This window comes from Rana temporaria, chromosome 5 (genome assembly GCF_905171775.1).
Source record: "Rana temporaria chromosome 5, aRanTem1.1, whole genome shotgun sequence".
Lineage (NCBI taxonomy): Eukaryota > Metazoa > Chordata > Amphibia > Anura > Ranidae > Rana > Rana temporaria.
Genome location: NC_053493.1, coordinates 204587505 through 204603547, shown reverse-complemented (window position 1 = coordinate 204603547; position 16043 = coordinate 204587505). Strand labels below are relative to the sequence as shown.

General features: G+C 40.3%; 1 protein-coding gene across 9 annotated transcripts in view; it reads right to left on the bottom strand.

The window, feature by feature from the left end:
- LOC120940557 (poly(rC)-binding protein 3-like) overlaps positions 1 to 16043 on the bottom strand; it is a 264353-nt gene that overhangs the window by 82846 nt on the left and 165464 nt on the right. For 8 of the 9 annotated variants that reach the window (XM_040353493.1, XM_040353492.1, XM_040353489.1 and 5 more), the window contains exon 3: positions 865 to 995. In XM_040353493.1, coding sequence (XP_040209427.1) covers positions 865 to 942 — 78 coding nt within the window. In that variant the 5' untranslated portion in view covers positions 943 to 995. Of the gene's footprint in view, positions 1 to 864; positions 999 to 16043 lie in introns of all 9 variants that reach the window. The other variant, XM_040353490.1, reaches the window with a different exon arrangement.

Here is a 16043-nt window from a genome sequence, read left to right as displayed (position 1 = left end):
CTAATCAGCATATGTGGTTGATCTATGTGGTGTGCACCCCCTAATTTTGCTAGAGGGGTGACAGAGCCACCCATGAACAGGAATTGTTATTATTTGCAGGAGTACCAGGTGCAAATAAAGCAAAAACTGATTGGAAAAAAAGGGAAAATTAATGCAGCCACCAAACTAAAGACCAGCAAGCGGCAATATACTTAATTTTTGGTTTGAGGTTTAGATACACTTTAAAGATTTTATCTGTCAATAAATTAGAAATGAGAGGGCTTCTCACAGTTAAAAGTACAGTATTATACCCAAAAGTGGAACTCTCGCTTATACGCTTCCTCCCCCCTCCGGTGCCACATTTGGCACCTTTCAGGGGTTAGGCGGGAATAGGGGACCTGGTTTTGACAGGTCCCCTTCCCCACTTCCGGAGACGGGCTGCAGCCGATCTCCTGGAAGTTCGGCCCCCTCCTCTTTCCCCCCGCCGCGGGCCAATTATAAAACGCAGCGTGTTTCATGCATGCGCAGTAAGAGACCATGTTCCCTTACCAGGAATGGCAACTCCAGCACCTGGGAGTCGATCTGAAGATCCGCTAGGGTGCCGACATCGCGGGGCTCCCTGGACAGGTAAGTGTCCTAATATTAAAGTCAGCAGTCAAAGTATTTGTAGCTGCTGACTTCTATTTTTTTTCACCCAGGCAGGACCTCCTCTTTAATTACATATGTGCATGATCCAAACATTTTAACATGTAAAGAATGTTAGTGTAAAGTTAGGCAAATATTAATATTGATATAGTAATAGTCTGCTGTAAAGTAAGTCAAGTACAAATATACAAAAAAATGAAAGAGAGTTTGACAGAACTGCCAAAAACCAAGTGACTTTACCTTTCCATGCATTAATAACCGTATGGTCAGTGTGACATTAAGACCCCCCTCTGGTGCATTTGCATCGTTGGCATTCATTTTGGGCACGTCTCTTAGAGTCTTGGCAACAGACTGCTCTTTTCTTGTTTAATCTGCTGAGACAAAATATCACAGAGTCAATGAAGCAGCATGACAAGAACAAGAAGTAATTTAATGACCTGTATAAATACTTGTGAACAGAGAAGTATACACTCAATGTATGTAAATGCACTTTCTCTTTCGCTCTATTGTAAGATGTCACAGGAAGTAAGATATCACAGTTTTAGAAGGGGTTTTGGTGGTGCTCAAATTGTTTTAGAGCTGATTTATGAAGTGTTTTGCCGTTTTCAGTTTAGATTGAATGTGGAAATATTGCAGCAACAACAACTAAATTCATGACAGCATATTATATCCTTCACAACACCTATCAGATGCCCAGATGGATCTTGGCAACTGCTGGAACCATAGTTCAGAATACCAACAAGATCAGATCCCTGCTTTCATGCTCAACAAATGAAGAAGAAGATGCTTTGTTGATAATATTCAATGAAGATGATGTGCAGGGTATTCCAAATCACACACCACAGGAATGAGAGCATTAAAGCATGATTACACTTCAATACAACACAGAAGGACAGAGCGCAGCTCCTAGAAGACGTGTTATGAAATACTTATTTTTCTTTTATTGAAAGTCAGCCCTTGTGACTTAACGATGTCATCTCTTTCAATCAGATGATCCCAGCTAAAGATGACAGGATTTCTTGTAACATTCCACAAATTGTGTTTCCAAGACCTAAGGACCACTACTAAATTCAATGACAAATTGTTTTGCTCCTAGCCGATGGGGCAATCTAAAAATAATATTAATGCTTAAAAGCTCATATTTCTGAGAAGTCATATGTGAACATAATTCTAAAACTGAAATGTCACAATACAGAAGCAAAAACATACCATGGTAATTTTATATTTATGTTCATTTTTATAGAATACATGGACAGCTGGTATATACTGTAGCTACTAGTTATTTAGTGCCTCTGGATTGGAAAACAAAAATCACAATTTAAAATCTAACAGTTTGAATTTGTTATTTGGGAAATGGTGGAGACATAGCTGAGTTTGGCAGGTTTATATTATTCATTTGTATGTCTCTGATCTTTTTATTCAACTGCTCTTAATGCTATCTGTATGCAATATTTGTTCAAAGTTCTTTTCATTTGAACCTTCCTCTATGTGGTTTATTTATTTAAAAAAAATTGCTGTGTGAATGCTGGGGCCTGTAAGGTGTCTAATATGGGCATTTCCTACGATCTTCAGCTTTATCTAGCAGACTTAATGTGGTGTCTTCCTGAAATACAGCAAACAGTAAAATACTGCATCATGACTACAACATGGATCTGACCATTATAGGAAATGGCCTTATTAGATACATGACAAAAAATATTCATGTAGGAAATACTTATATTAAATACAGTACAGGAATTATTTGCAATAGCATGGTGAATACTGAGGTATTCTCTCAACAAATTATTTATTAGAAGACCCCTAAGTGTCAGACTTTAGAAGTTTATGGGAGCATAATTTAATCCACTAGACTGGGGACATCTTGTGGCAGAGACGAGGAATTGTGATGGACAGCTTAGAGTTGAAGGTGAATATTGCAGCCAGAGCTAGAGGAAAAGTCCAAATAAAGATCATCCAGGTGATTCTCTTATAAGTGACTGACAATATGAGGCATGCAGGTGATATAGCGTGGGTTAACAGGAGACCTCCACCAATAGTAACAATGGCCGCTCACCTCACTGATAATAAAAAATCGCTTTCCCATAAGGGTCAATCCCAGGCATGTAACAGCATAATCCAAGCAGGAAAGGAATACATCTCAGGTAATATCAGCATGGATGGCAGATCTCAAGTAATATCAACATGGATAGCAGCATAAAAAGCACTATATCCAGTGCTAGGAATCAAATGCAAACAAAAACGCACACAGCATGGTCCGATAGATGGCAGCGGGTGACGTCACGTACTTCCCTACCGAACGTTGCGTCCCAAGGGCAGGACTTCTTCAGCGGAAGAAGTCCTGCCCTTGGGACGCAACGTTCGGTAGGGAAGTACGTGACGTCACCCGCTGCCATCTATCGGACCATGCTGTGTGCGTTTTTGTTTGCATTTGATTCCTAGCACTGGATATAGTGCTTTTTATGCTGCTATCCATGTTGATATTACTTGAGATCTGCCATCCATGCTGATATTACCTGAGATGTATTCCTTTCCTGCTTGGATTATGCTGTTACATGCCTGGGATTGACCCTTATGGGAAAGCGATTTTTTATTATCAGTGAGGTGAGCGGCCATTGTTACTATTGGTGGAGGTCTCCTGTTAACCCACGCTATATCACCTGCATGCCTCATATTGTCAGTCACTTATAAGAGAATCACCTGGATGATCTTTATTTGGACTTTTCCTCTAGCGCTGCACTATCTACTTTACATTGACTCTTAAGGAATTTATAAATTGAATCCTAGTGCATAGCTGCTGATTCTGTTTTACCTGTATATTGCGCTGATTTTTTTACTATTTCAAATATTGCAGCCAGAGCTTCTCTCTTTTTTCACCTTGGGGGGGGGGGGGGGGGGGGGGGGATTGGCTTTAAAATAAAGAATTTAGTCCAGAATTGGGTTTTAAAGGAACTTGTTAGAATTTTCTTTAATGCTGACCCCATTTGATGCTTATATTTACATAGTTACATAGTTACATAGTTACATAGTTAGTCAGGTTGAAAAAAGACACAAGTCCATCCAGTTCAACCACAAAAAATAAACAAACAAAATAAAAAACACAGTACAATCCCATACACCCAACTCCATACCCACAGTTGATCCAGAGGAAGGCAAAAAACCCCAGCAGACATGATCCAATTTGCTACAGCAGGGGAAAAATTCCTTCCTGATGCCCCGAGAGGCAATCGGATTTACCCTGGATCAACTTTACCTACAAATCTTAGTACTCAGTTATTTTATGTACATTTAGGAAAGTATCCAGGCCTTTCTTAAAGCAATCTACTGAGCTGGCCAGAACCACCTCTGGAGGGAGTCTGTTCCACATTTTCACAGCTCTTACTGTGAAAAAAACTTTCCGCATTTGGAGGTGAAATCTCTTTTCCTCTAGATGTAAAGAGTGCCCCCTTGTCCTCAGTGTTGACCGTAAAGTGAATATTTACCTTTCTCTTCACTACACTGCTGCCCCATTAACTTCCAGAAGCAAGAAGTAGAAGTCCTGTTTAATCTTGAGATTAAACCTTGGAACTTGACATGGCTGTTAACTCTGGTCTCTACTTGTCCACATATCACAGTGCGGAATAGTTAAGTGGCCAGTCACCAATAACCAGTGTCACAGGGAAGTCACGTGTTCCCCTATATTCAGAAGTACAGTATGTAACTTCTCTTCCAAGAGCAAATAGAGCGGCAGGGGAGTAAAGGAAATGGAAGTTAAAGGAGCTGGTACCCAACATAGGCAAATCATGGGTTCACATTTATGAATTGCCAAATTGTATGTAGTGCATACTGTTTTCACACATACATTTCCAAAAAAAGTCACATGAAAAATTCTCCTCTTCACCACAGCGAAATTACATGACACTACATAAAAATCTCACCAGCATGTCTCCATTTAGGGTGAATGGTTGGTAATTTTGCTAGTGCCCATGCCAAATTTCTAGAATCACAGTGAGCATGTTCTAAATTAGTTAACAGATTGATTTATTACCATGAATACCTCTATAGATGCAGCTTCTTACAGATATGAATTAGTGAGCAAAGGCAGATCTATGCAGCAAAAGTCAGTTGTCACCTTTATATAAACACTGCATTAAACCTGTTTGACGAAGACTGAAGCACTTTGGCCTATGGCTAAAGGATATTTTGGTCTCAGCGCAAAGCCTTCATTTGCTACAAATGAACCAAGAACTGCATGCTGAATTGTGCAATGAAGAGTAAATTTGTGTCTGTACCTTCCATTCCCTCCAAGGACAAGGACCTGACAGTTTTAGCTATTGTTGGAGAGAGATTTCATAATCCCCTATGGCGGATAAACGTTTCTGTGAATCTCTCATCCCTTTGCCATTGAGGTTCAACAAAATGCCCAGCACAGTGGGGGTTAATAGCATACATTGAAATGTAACCTCTTTAAGGTATTTGACCTTGAATCAACCTATAAATCTAAATAAATCGTAAATAAAGATCTTCCTGGTAACAAGTAATAGCAGTAACGTATTATCACAAAGCACTTAGAGATTATCTGATTATTATTCAGATGAGACTGCATTTTTAATTAAACTAGTGTTGTCATTAAAGTTTGAATCCCCTGGTTCAAAGCATTACTGTTCCAAACTATTAAAACATTTGCGCAATTATCACAATGATTAGCAACTTTCTTTGTACTGGTAAAGCAAATCGAAATGAAACCAATGGGCACTGCTCACTTGCACTCTTAGGCCTAGATTCACGTACGGCCGATCTACGTTGCGCGGGCGTAGCCTACCGTATTTATGCTACGCCACCGCAACATAGAGAGACAAGTGCTGTATTCACAAAGCACTTGCCTCCTAAGTTATGGCGGCGTATCGTAAATGGGCCGGCGTAAGCGCGCGTAATTCAAAGTAGACTGTAGGGGGCGTGTTGTATTTAAATGAGGCTTGACCCCATGTAGATGCATGACCGAACGAACGGCGCATGCGTGCGCATGCTCAGTATCAAGTTGTATTTAAGCCCAAAGATACGTTGGCTCAATGTCTGTGACGTGAACGTAATTTACGCACAGCCCTATTCGCGTACGACTTACGCAAACGACGTAAAAAGATACGCTTGTTCCGACTTCCATACTTTGCATGGGATGCGCCACCTAGAGACCAGCATTATCTTTACGCTGGCAGATCTCTAACGTAAACGGCGTAACTAATTGCGATGGGCGCACGTACGTTCTTGAATCGGCGTATCTAGTCATTTGCATATTCTACGCCGAACTTAACGGAAGCGCCACCTAGCGGCCAGCGTAAATATGCACCCTAAGATACGACGGCGTAGGAGACTTACGCCGCTCGTATCTTAGCCTAATTTAAGCGTATCTGGTTTCCAGAATATGCTTAAATTTACGATGGCGTAGATTCAGAGTTACAACGGCGTATCTACTGATACGCCGGCGTAACTGTACCTGAATCCATCTATTATAATATAGATTTTCATAGCTCTGTTAATATAAAAAGACAACTATACATAGCTTTCTTTGGCAGTAAATTTGGTGAGATCATATTAGGGATTCCCAATCTCTAAGCCAGTGATCCTCAAACTACGGCCCTCCAGCTGTTGTAGAACTACACACCCCATGAGGCATTGTAACACACTGACATTCACAGACATGACTAGGCATGATGGGAATTGTAGTTCCTGAACAACTGGAGGGCCGTAGTTTGAAGACCCATGCTCTAAGCCAACCAAAAGACCCCAGTCTAGAGCCTGATTACTGCAAAAGTATGACTGTTTTAAATGTACTCTATAACAACTAGGTTGTCCTGGTACATGGGCATCCTCTTAGATCATAATGAGCATGTCTGCCTGCATTAAGTCTTGTTCTCCTGGTTATTCTTGGAGAGGTGCTTTATTAAAAACTGTCAGCATCCAAACCCTGTAAATCAACTTTAGATGACCAATTCTTTAGAAAAAAATAAAAATAAATTGTCAGGAAAATGAATGAAAAATTTGAAGACGTCATGGCAAAGACTTTAAAGAATTTAAAGACTTGACAAGGACTTTTAAAGAATTATAGCAGTGTACTCAGTCAGAGAACATTTCTACCTTGATATAAAAATTTTAGCTTTAAAAATGTGGTAACGTGAAATCAAACATGGAAAATGGCAAAGCCCCCAGTGAAATAAATAGTACCAAAATAATAAAAGGGTTAGTATGACCCTCCAAACCAGATAGCAAGGATAACTTGCCACACATTTATGGCAGTGTTGAATTGTAAGTCTGTTAACTTGCTGCGCATTTTCACTGGCAAGTTGTATACTTGCAGAGCGTTTGAAGCACAAGTTCTAGTTGACATGTTTCCAGGTTGTAGCAAGGTTGTATGGCAAATCTCTAGCAAGAGCAAAGTTGCAGTATTGAGTCTACAGCAAGAGCTCTGCAAGTCTACAGAATGAACATTCAGCCACAGTGACCCCTGTGGTGGGATGACTATTGCACAACATAACTGAACCAGAACTACAGTAACAGCAGACTTGCAGAATGTTTGCAAAGAAAGTTGATCCGGAGTCATGGAATGCGGACTTGCTGCAATTGTGCAACAACCGTGTGAAGCCTGGCAAGTCTGGCTATAGCTTAGCAAGTAATTTTCAAACTTGCAGCACAGTTGTTTGCTATCTGGGAATAAGCCTTTAAAATTTGAATGAGCTGTAAATTGCAAAAATCCTACTGTTTAGGATATATCTGTTCTTCTAACACACAGAGCTACTCATGCTTTTCCTTCCGCGTGTCAAATTTGAGTATTTCTGAACCAGGTAAAAACAGCGCTGTAATGCAACAGGAGCTCCACCTCTTCTATCGTGTACAATATCAGATTATTGCCCGTTGCATGTACACACATAAATATTTTAAAATGTTGGAAAATATTTATCTGTGGTACCAAATGCTTTTGATGGTTGGAAACCATACACAGCCTGATTCTTACTCGCTCACCCTAAGCAATATCAAAATCAGTCTGACCACTTGGAAAACAATTGCCTATATTTTCCCCCTTTGATAGATTGTGGTCTGGTTTTATTTTATTTTATTATTCATTTATTTGTTTGCATTCTTTATTAATACGCTTTTAACACATATACAAAGGGAAGAACATTAGCAAAATCATCTGAAAAAAACCTGGTCAATTAAACCAATCTATACAAAACAGGTAATCTGGAGTTGAGCATAAATTGCTAGGCTAAGCAAGGAGGCCTCAAAAGGCAGTAGACATTAGACTGCCAAACAAGAATGTATGTAAGACTGAACAGAATTTGAGGTATATTACTTAACCTAAGCCATAATAGCAGACAGTATAATCGGGAAGAGGGAGAAGAGGGCGAGGGCTTGGAGTCTATCTCAGTAAGGGGGGACCTAATTTATCCATTGTGGGTCACACCTTTCAGTTTTAAGGAAGACCCCACAGTCTCCAGGCAGTAATTATAGGAGATGGCCTGCCCCTAAGCGGACGTCATGGATGATGAAACGCATCAGGATTTGGATGGTTACTGACGACATCATGCACACTGTGTTTGTCTACGTTTGTCTACGAGCTGATTCTGAGTCTGTTGGGATCTCCTTTGCCTTGTACACTTACAAGTTGTTCTAAGGTACTTGTTATCACTTTTTACCACTTGCCGACCTGCTGCTGTCATTATACTGCAGCAGGTTGGCACGATCCTGCAAACTGTCATAGCTGTACGTTGGTCTGTTTAAGCGGGATAGCAATTACGCGCACTGCACTGCGGGGGTGCAGATGCGCGTGACCGGCGGTCGCGATGTGGGCACGAGAGGCAGAACAGGGACGTGTGTGTGTAAGCACACATATCCCAGTTCTGTGAGGAGAGGAGAGCGAGATTGTGAGTTCTTATGAGCTGGGAACCACGATATCTCATCTCCTATAGTCAGTCCCATCCCCCACAGTTAGAACACACACATAGGGAACACAGTTAACCCCTTGATCACCCCCTAGTGTTAACCCCTTCCCTGCCAGTGACATTTACACAGTAATCAGTGCATTTTTATACCACTAATTGCTGTATAAATGCCAATGGTCCCATAAAGGTGTCAAAAGTGTGCAATGTGTCCGCCATAATGTCGCAGTACCAGTACCAATAATCGCTGCCATTACTAGTAAAACAAATTATAATAATAAAAATGTATCCCCTATTTTGTAGACGCTATAACTTTTGCGCAAACCAATCAATGTCATCTTTATTACCAAAAATAGGTATAAGAATACATATAGGCCTAAACTGAGGAAAAAAAATTGCTTTTTTTTAAAAAAAAATGGGGATATTTATTATAGCAAAAAGTACAAAATATTGTATTTTTTCAAAATAGTCGCTTTATTTTTGTTTTTAGTGCAAAAAATTTAAACGCAGAGGTGATCAAATACCACCAAAATATATCTCTATTTGGGAGAAAAAAAGGACATCAATTTTGTTTGGGTACAACATCGCACGATTGTCAGTTAAAGCGACGCAGTCCTGTATTGCAAAAATTGCCCTTGTCATTGAGTAGCTGAAGTGGCTAATACAAGTGGGAATGTTTAAATGGGCTTCACTATGTTTTATATTACTCCTTGACCAGGCGCAGATTTTTTTGAGATTAGTTATTATAGGAGACACGCATGTCCACAAGCCCAGGTAAGAAGAAGGTAGAAAGAAGAAGAAGAAAAAAAAAGGAGAGAAAAGTAGGAGGAGGGTTAGGGTACAATGGTCAGGCACCCACACTGGCTAAGCCACATAGGGAGGCCTTGGCCATATTCATTGTATGAATTTTGCAGAGATATTCGAAGGACCTTGATGACCTACACCAAAGCTGCAGTGACACCATCTCAGTTAGACTGCCAGTATTGGTTTGAATTCATCAGTGCAGGTAAACTCAATCCAGTATAAACATGTATTGTGGAAACTATTGTGCATATGTTTTTCTGAGCCTGTAAGCTTTTTATATCTGCCATCTGCCTGATATCTTCAACCCTTCTGATCCATTGTTGAACTGTGGAGGGAGGGGGCTGGGGGGGTGAATTCCACAAAACCAGTATGCAGTGTGCCACATTCGCTGGATAGCGTAGCACAGATCTTTTGTAGGCTGACGCTGGTATCTGATTATAATGCTGTTTAACGGCGTTACATTTTCCTAACAAGCAAAGGTTTTTGGAAGACCAAGCCTGCAAGTCTGTCCTTATCATGGAGATTAAAGGGGCAAAATTAAGAGAGTATACTTTGGTCAGGTCATTTGGATGTCCAAGTATCGAAAATGAGAAGAGGTCCACCTAAAAGCAAATGTTGTTCATGGTTGTTGGCATAGCACTCTGGGCATAGTTAGATTTAGGACTTTGGACGTTTGATGTAAAAATTGGAGAGGTCTCTATATTTGAATTCGGTGATAAGATTAGGCAGAGTAACTGTTGGGTTGCTAAGAAAAAGCAACAGGTCATCTGCATATGCTGAAATTTTGTGGGACTTGTAATGCTACCAATGTTCAGATTGAATGGTTCCAAAATGAATATAAAAAGTAATGGTGAGAGTGGGCACCGTTGGTGTGTCCTGTTGCCAATGTAGATGGGTACTAAAAGGATCCTGTTCACCCTGGCACAGGCAGTAGACGAGGTATATAAGAAGTTTATCCAACGATGCATATGAGGACCCAACCCCACTCAAAAAAGTAGATTGAGGATTTTGAGAATATGACTTTTAAATAGCGATAGGTGTGTTTAAATATTTCTGGGCGTAATAAAGTTGGAATACATTGTTGAATTTAAAACTCATGATTGAATCAGGAGAAGCATTACTCCATTTGTTTTTTTTTTTACTCAGTTCCATGTAGATCTGTCAGGAATCCAGGTAATTTGGATTTACAAATTGTATGACTCTTGCAGATTGAATGAACCTGTGTGCATTTGTTACAGAGAATAAAAAAAATTGTAACTTGTCAGCTCCCCTGGTTTTAAACTAATTCATCATGGCAAGTTTAGAGACGTGTAGGGCTTTTTGAGAGATATTTATGTGTAAGCAGCACATTTCAAGAAAGCAGATGAGCATGGGGTAGACTGAGCATGGAGTTGTAAATGATTTTGTACCTTAGCTAATGTGGTGAAGTAGTATTATTTTTAATTATCCAATCAATTATCCAATCATGTTCAAGCAAACATTTCGTTTTTGGTCAAAATGACTTTTCTAAGTGAACAGTCTCTACTATATTATTTCCAATCTGTTGTACTGGGAGACCATCAAGTTTTTGGGGAGGCCATGGAGGGTTTACAATATATAAGCCCAATAAACACCACCTATTATGAACATTTTAAATTTACTGAAATAGCTAAAGCCATACGTAAGTGTATAATTAAATAAATCATTTTCATCTTCAGATGTCATGAGAGGCACACATGTTCTGCCTCTGGAATAAGTTGCAACAAAAAGCTTATTTTATTTCTGTAGCCATCTTCAGTCAGTAAAAAAAAAGCTTCTAAGAGAACAAAGTATATGCAAACTCCCAGTGCTGTACAATCACACCAGCTGCACATAAAAAGCTCTTTTATGCAGGTTTCATCAAAGGAATATTGTGCCAAGATATTGAGAGTTATGTGTCTGAATTCTTACTGATCATAACCTCTGCTTTAAATGATGCTCCACTGCTGATATTTCTCAATACGCCAGCCGTTCTTGCAGGGCTATTTATCAAACATTCTGGTGTGTGGAGCATAATTTTTGTTTTGTTGATATGCTTATAATCACAGGCCATTGCAACAGATGGCTAACAATTTTTCCAGCTTGCCCACCTGTAATCCCAGAAAACAGTGAGCGCATTCATAGGACATTGGAGTATTGTGTTTGGTGGAGTTCCTAGTACTGACAGATTACATTTGTGGTTCCATGAAATTACACAACACCATTCACCCTGTGCATACATACACACACATTAGTATTATAGTTTGCTATACTATACTATTCTATTAATTCTATTAGCACACTAAACCTACATTAAGCGTATTACTATACTTTTTTTCGTGTTTTAAGCACAAGATGGAATTTATGATGTCAGACTGATGTACCATTTGTACCATTTAATTGCTATAGATCAGTGGTCTCCAAACTGCGGCCCGAGGGTCAGATGTGGCCCTTTGCCAGCCTTTATCCGGCCCTTGGGGCCCAATTCCTCCCACTGACATGAGGCACTATTCCTCCCATTGACACCAACAATGGGGCACTATATTATCCACTGATACTAATAATGGGATACTATTCCTCCTACTAATAGGGGGAATACTCCTCTTCCTATTGACCACCAACCCTGAGGCCATATTTGTTCTCACTGATGTCGGGCCCATGACATTTTCTTCCCTTGCTGGCCCCAATCCGGCCCTCCTAAAGTCTGAAGGGCAATAATGTGACCCTTTGTTTGAAAAGTTTGGAGACCCCTGCTATAGATTGTTAAATAGGAACCTCTGATACCTTATTTTTCATAGGCAAAGGTTGAAGGGGTTTGACTTCTTTAGCAGATACTCAGAAGCATATCTTGTGTTTCAGACCCCTGCATAACTACAAATTGTAGAGCCAGCACCTGTTTCCATTAGCAGGTGGGATGTATTATGATATGTCTGCTTAGAGCGATGTTCTTTTGTTGAGTGAGTATGTTCACTGTGTTCATTCAGAAAAGGAAGGGGCTGGAAAATGACATATTGACTAGCCCCTTTCCCGCTTTCCATCCTGAAACATTCCCCACAGAAGCTGAGAGACGAGGAGGGAAGTCAGCAGCACTGTGGGACAGGTAGGGGAAACACAAGGTGAAGACCAGGCAGTAGGGGGAATCTGAACTGCACATAGTGATTAGGGTGTGCCCTCTGCCCACGCCTATGTTCATAGCATAAAACAAAGAAAACATTATTCCACACCATAAACTAAACAAAGGTCAGTTGCTGACAAAGTGTCCCCCTATTGGGTTCACCAAGCACTTGAGCTTTTTTTTAGACTCAGCAGTGTAAAAGAGGGCACGCCGATCCATCATGCAGTTCACATATATAAAGGTCTGTGCACAGCTAAGACTAATATTGAGGTCTGACTACCAGGTAAGATGTTTACAAAGTCTCAGGGCTCCAGAAACCAGACAGAACTTATGAGGATTCTCAGTAAACATAAAATGTGTTCTCTCCCCATCAGCCATAACTCCTGGAGCCCCGCACCTAGATGACACATACACACTGTCCACTGTCCTGCAAGCAAGGCCCTACCACAGATAGATATTGTATATATATTATATTGTGAGAAGTATTGGGACACTTGCCTTTACATGCACATGAACTTTAATGGAATCCCAGTCTTAGTCCGTAGGGTTCAATATTGAGTTGGCCCACCCTTTGCAGCTATAACATCTTCAACTTTTCTGGGAAGGCTGTCCACAAGGTTTAGGGGTTCAAAGCAAGATCCATAAATACATGGATGAGAGAATTTGGGGTGGAGGAACTTGACTGGCCTACACAAAGTCCTGAACCTCAACCCGATTTTTCATGTTTAAATTGCTTTAACAACCCCCTTATTATGACATATTCTACCCCCGGGCCCCACAGCAGCTTCATTGGCTGCTATGGCTTTTGTTACACCTCTGGTGTAATGCCGCGTACACACAACCATTTTTCATGTCATGGAAAAAAACAATGTTTTTCTCGATGTCATTCTTGTCAAGCCTGCCTTGCATACACACGATCGTGAAAAAAAAATGCTCGAGCAAAGCGCGGTGACGTACAACACGTACGATGGCACTATAAAGGGGAAGTTCCATTCGAATGGCGCCACCCTGCAAATTTCCCTTCTCATAACTTGCTTCTGAGCATGCGCATTTTTTTCCCGTCGTTAAAGCCTACACACGACCGTTTTTCATGACGAGAAAAACGACGACGTGAAAAACGAAGAGAAAAAATAGAGCAGGTTCTAAATTTTTAATGCCTATTTTTCACTTCGAGAAAAATGCTCTGGAGCCTACACACAATAGTTTTTAATGACCAATTTAAAAAATTGCATTTTTCTCATCATGAAAAACGGTCGTGTGTACGCGGCATAACACTTCCAAACTTTCAAAAACGAAATAAAAGATTTTACTGGACTATAAAATATCATCCAACTATCAGGCAAGCTTGTACCAGTTTTATACATAATGCACAAATATAATGCATCTTAGGAGCTCCTACATATTCCTGAACTGTAAAAAAAGAAATAAAAATTAGTCAGTGGTCTTGTGTCATGTAATTATCATCCCATCTGTTGGTTAGTCAGGCTTCTGATGTTAAGTCTATCTCAAGTGTCAGGCAAGCTTTTAGCAGATTTAGACTTAATACCCAGATTTAATGTGCCTTGGGAGTGCCTACATATATCTGAATTGTAAAAAATAAAACAAAAATGTACAATGATTGTATGTGCAATGATGCAGTGAGTGGCTTTGTGTCATTTAATGATCATCTCATCTGTTACTCAGGTTTCCGATATTAAAGTGGTTCTAAAACCTAAATTTTTTCTTTAAGGCATTTTATGCATTAAGGTAAATAACCTTCTGTGTCATAGGATACCCCTACCCCCAGCACCCCTTATACTTACCTGAACCTAAGCTCGATCCAGCGCTGTGCATGGGAGCAGTAGTTCTCACAGGGCAGATTGATAGCAACAAGAGACATTGGCCGAGCCACACTGTCTGTGTTAATAAAAGCAGGGCTGCTCGGGAGCAAACCCACTTAAGTGCCCCCAAGAAAGCAGCTTTCTTTGGGGGCACTTGCCAAAGAGGAGGAGCCAGGAGTGCTGGCAGAAGCTCTCTCGGCTCTCTCTCCTCACTAGACAGAGAATTAGCATTAGGAACCATGCTTTTAATCACTGCCAAGACGGTGTCCCTGTGAGGAGAGGGAGGGTAGGGGCCGAGCCACACTCCGAGTGAGCATGCACGAGTTCCCCCATAGCAAGTAGCTTGCTATGGGGGCACTTGGCAGGGGGAAGGAGCCCAAAAAGGCGGCAGTCGACCCAGAAGAGGAGGTTCGGGACTACTCTGTGCAAAACCACTGCACAGAGCAGGTAAGTACAATTTATTATTTTATTTAAAAAAAAAAAGTTTCACAATCATTTTAAGTCTATATCATTTAGCACTATACACATGCAAACAATTACTTCATGTAGATGTGGCTAAGCAATAAAAAACACTGGTGTTGCTTTAAGATGGTAAGACTGAAATAAAAAGTCTTATAACATAATGGCTGTTCTAGCGCTAGCTTTTTGCACATGTGTCACTTAGACTATGCATAACGATTGTGTATTTGTGTGTGTCATGTGTGTGGTCCATGCTATAATTAGGTGTTCGACATTCTTCAGTCATCTAGGTATGACTGTAATGATGCAATGTAAATGTAAAATTCTTTGAAAGTGAAGAGACCATGAACACAGTGAAGTGCCAATCATTCCACTTAGTAGGACAGCACACGTCAGTCTTTTTTTTTTTTATCACCAGACCATTTGTTAAATTGAAAATAGTTTCCATAGGGCTATGTGTCAGATCCTAAAATGGCTAAATAATTTTGGTAGTACTCAATTCTTTTGATGTTGGTGGCTAAAATTCATAATACATTTTTTTGTGATTGATTATTGTCTGAATAGCATCACATACATACTTTCATATTAAAATAGTATTCATCCAATGATTTTATAAAATATAACTGAAAGGTTCTCCAGTGTAGTATTGACTTAACCTTGCCCTCCTGTGGCTTGGAGCCAAAAAACTATCTGAAACTGGAGATGCACATTCAATATAACTTTGCGTCCTTCCACCAGAAGCCTAATTGTTGTTCTATTGCTGAAGTTTTTCAGATATGGCAATTTAGAATAACTGATCTTCTGGTCTCTGAACTGGAAAAGACATTTGGGCAAACATCTCCAGCAGCTCCAAGTTTCCTGGCTAACAACCCTACGAGTGACAATTCTCTAGATTCTTACTGGACAGCCTTGTGCATGTTACATAGTCTCTCTTCCTCTGACACATTTTACATAGTATTGTCCAATCAGGAACTTCACATACACTGTCCAAACTCTATCAGCCTCTTGGCATATTTCAATTGAAGTGAACAGAGTCCATAGTGTTTATGCATTGGTGGTGCAATGCTTAACTCAGGTTTCAGGACAGAGACTTTGTAGCACAAGGCAGCATACCCAGTGAATATCCCAAAGGAATGGGGTTACAGGTGTGTATGATCTATCGCAAAAATGATGGGGGGGGGGGCAGGGGACAAGAAAAAGATAAGTGCGCTGAAAATATGTTGAACATTTAACAGTTCCTCCTTTCCTTTAATGTAGGCTGCTTTAAGTTGACAATAGATGTTTGACTCTGCATATCCAACTGCCTTCAAAATGTTC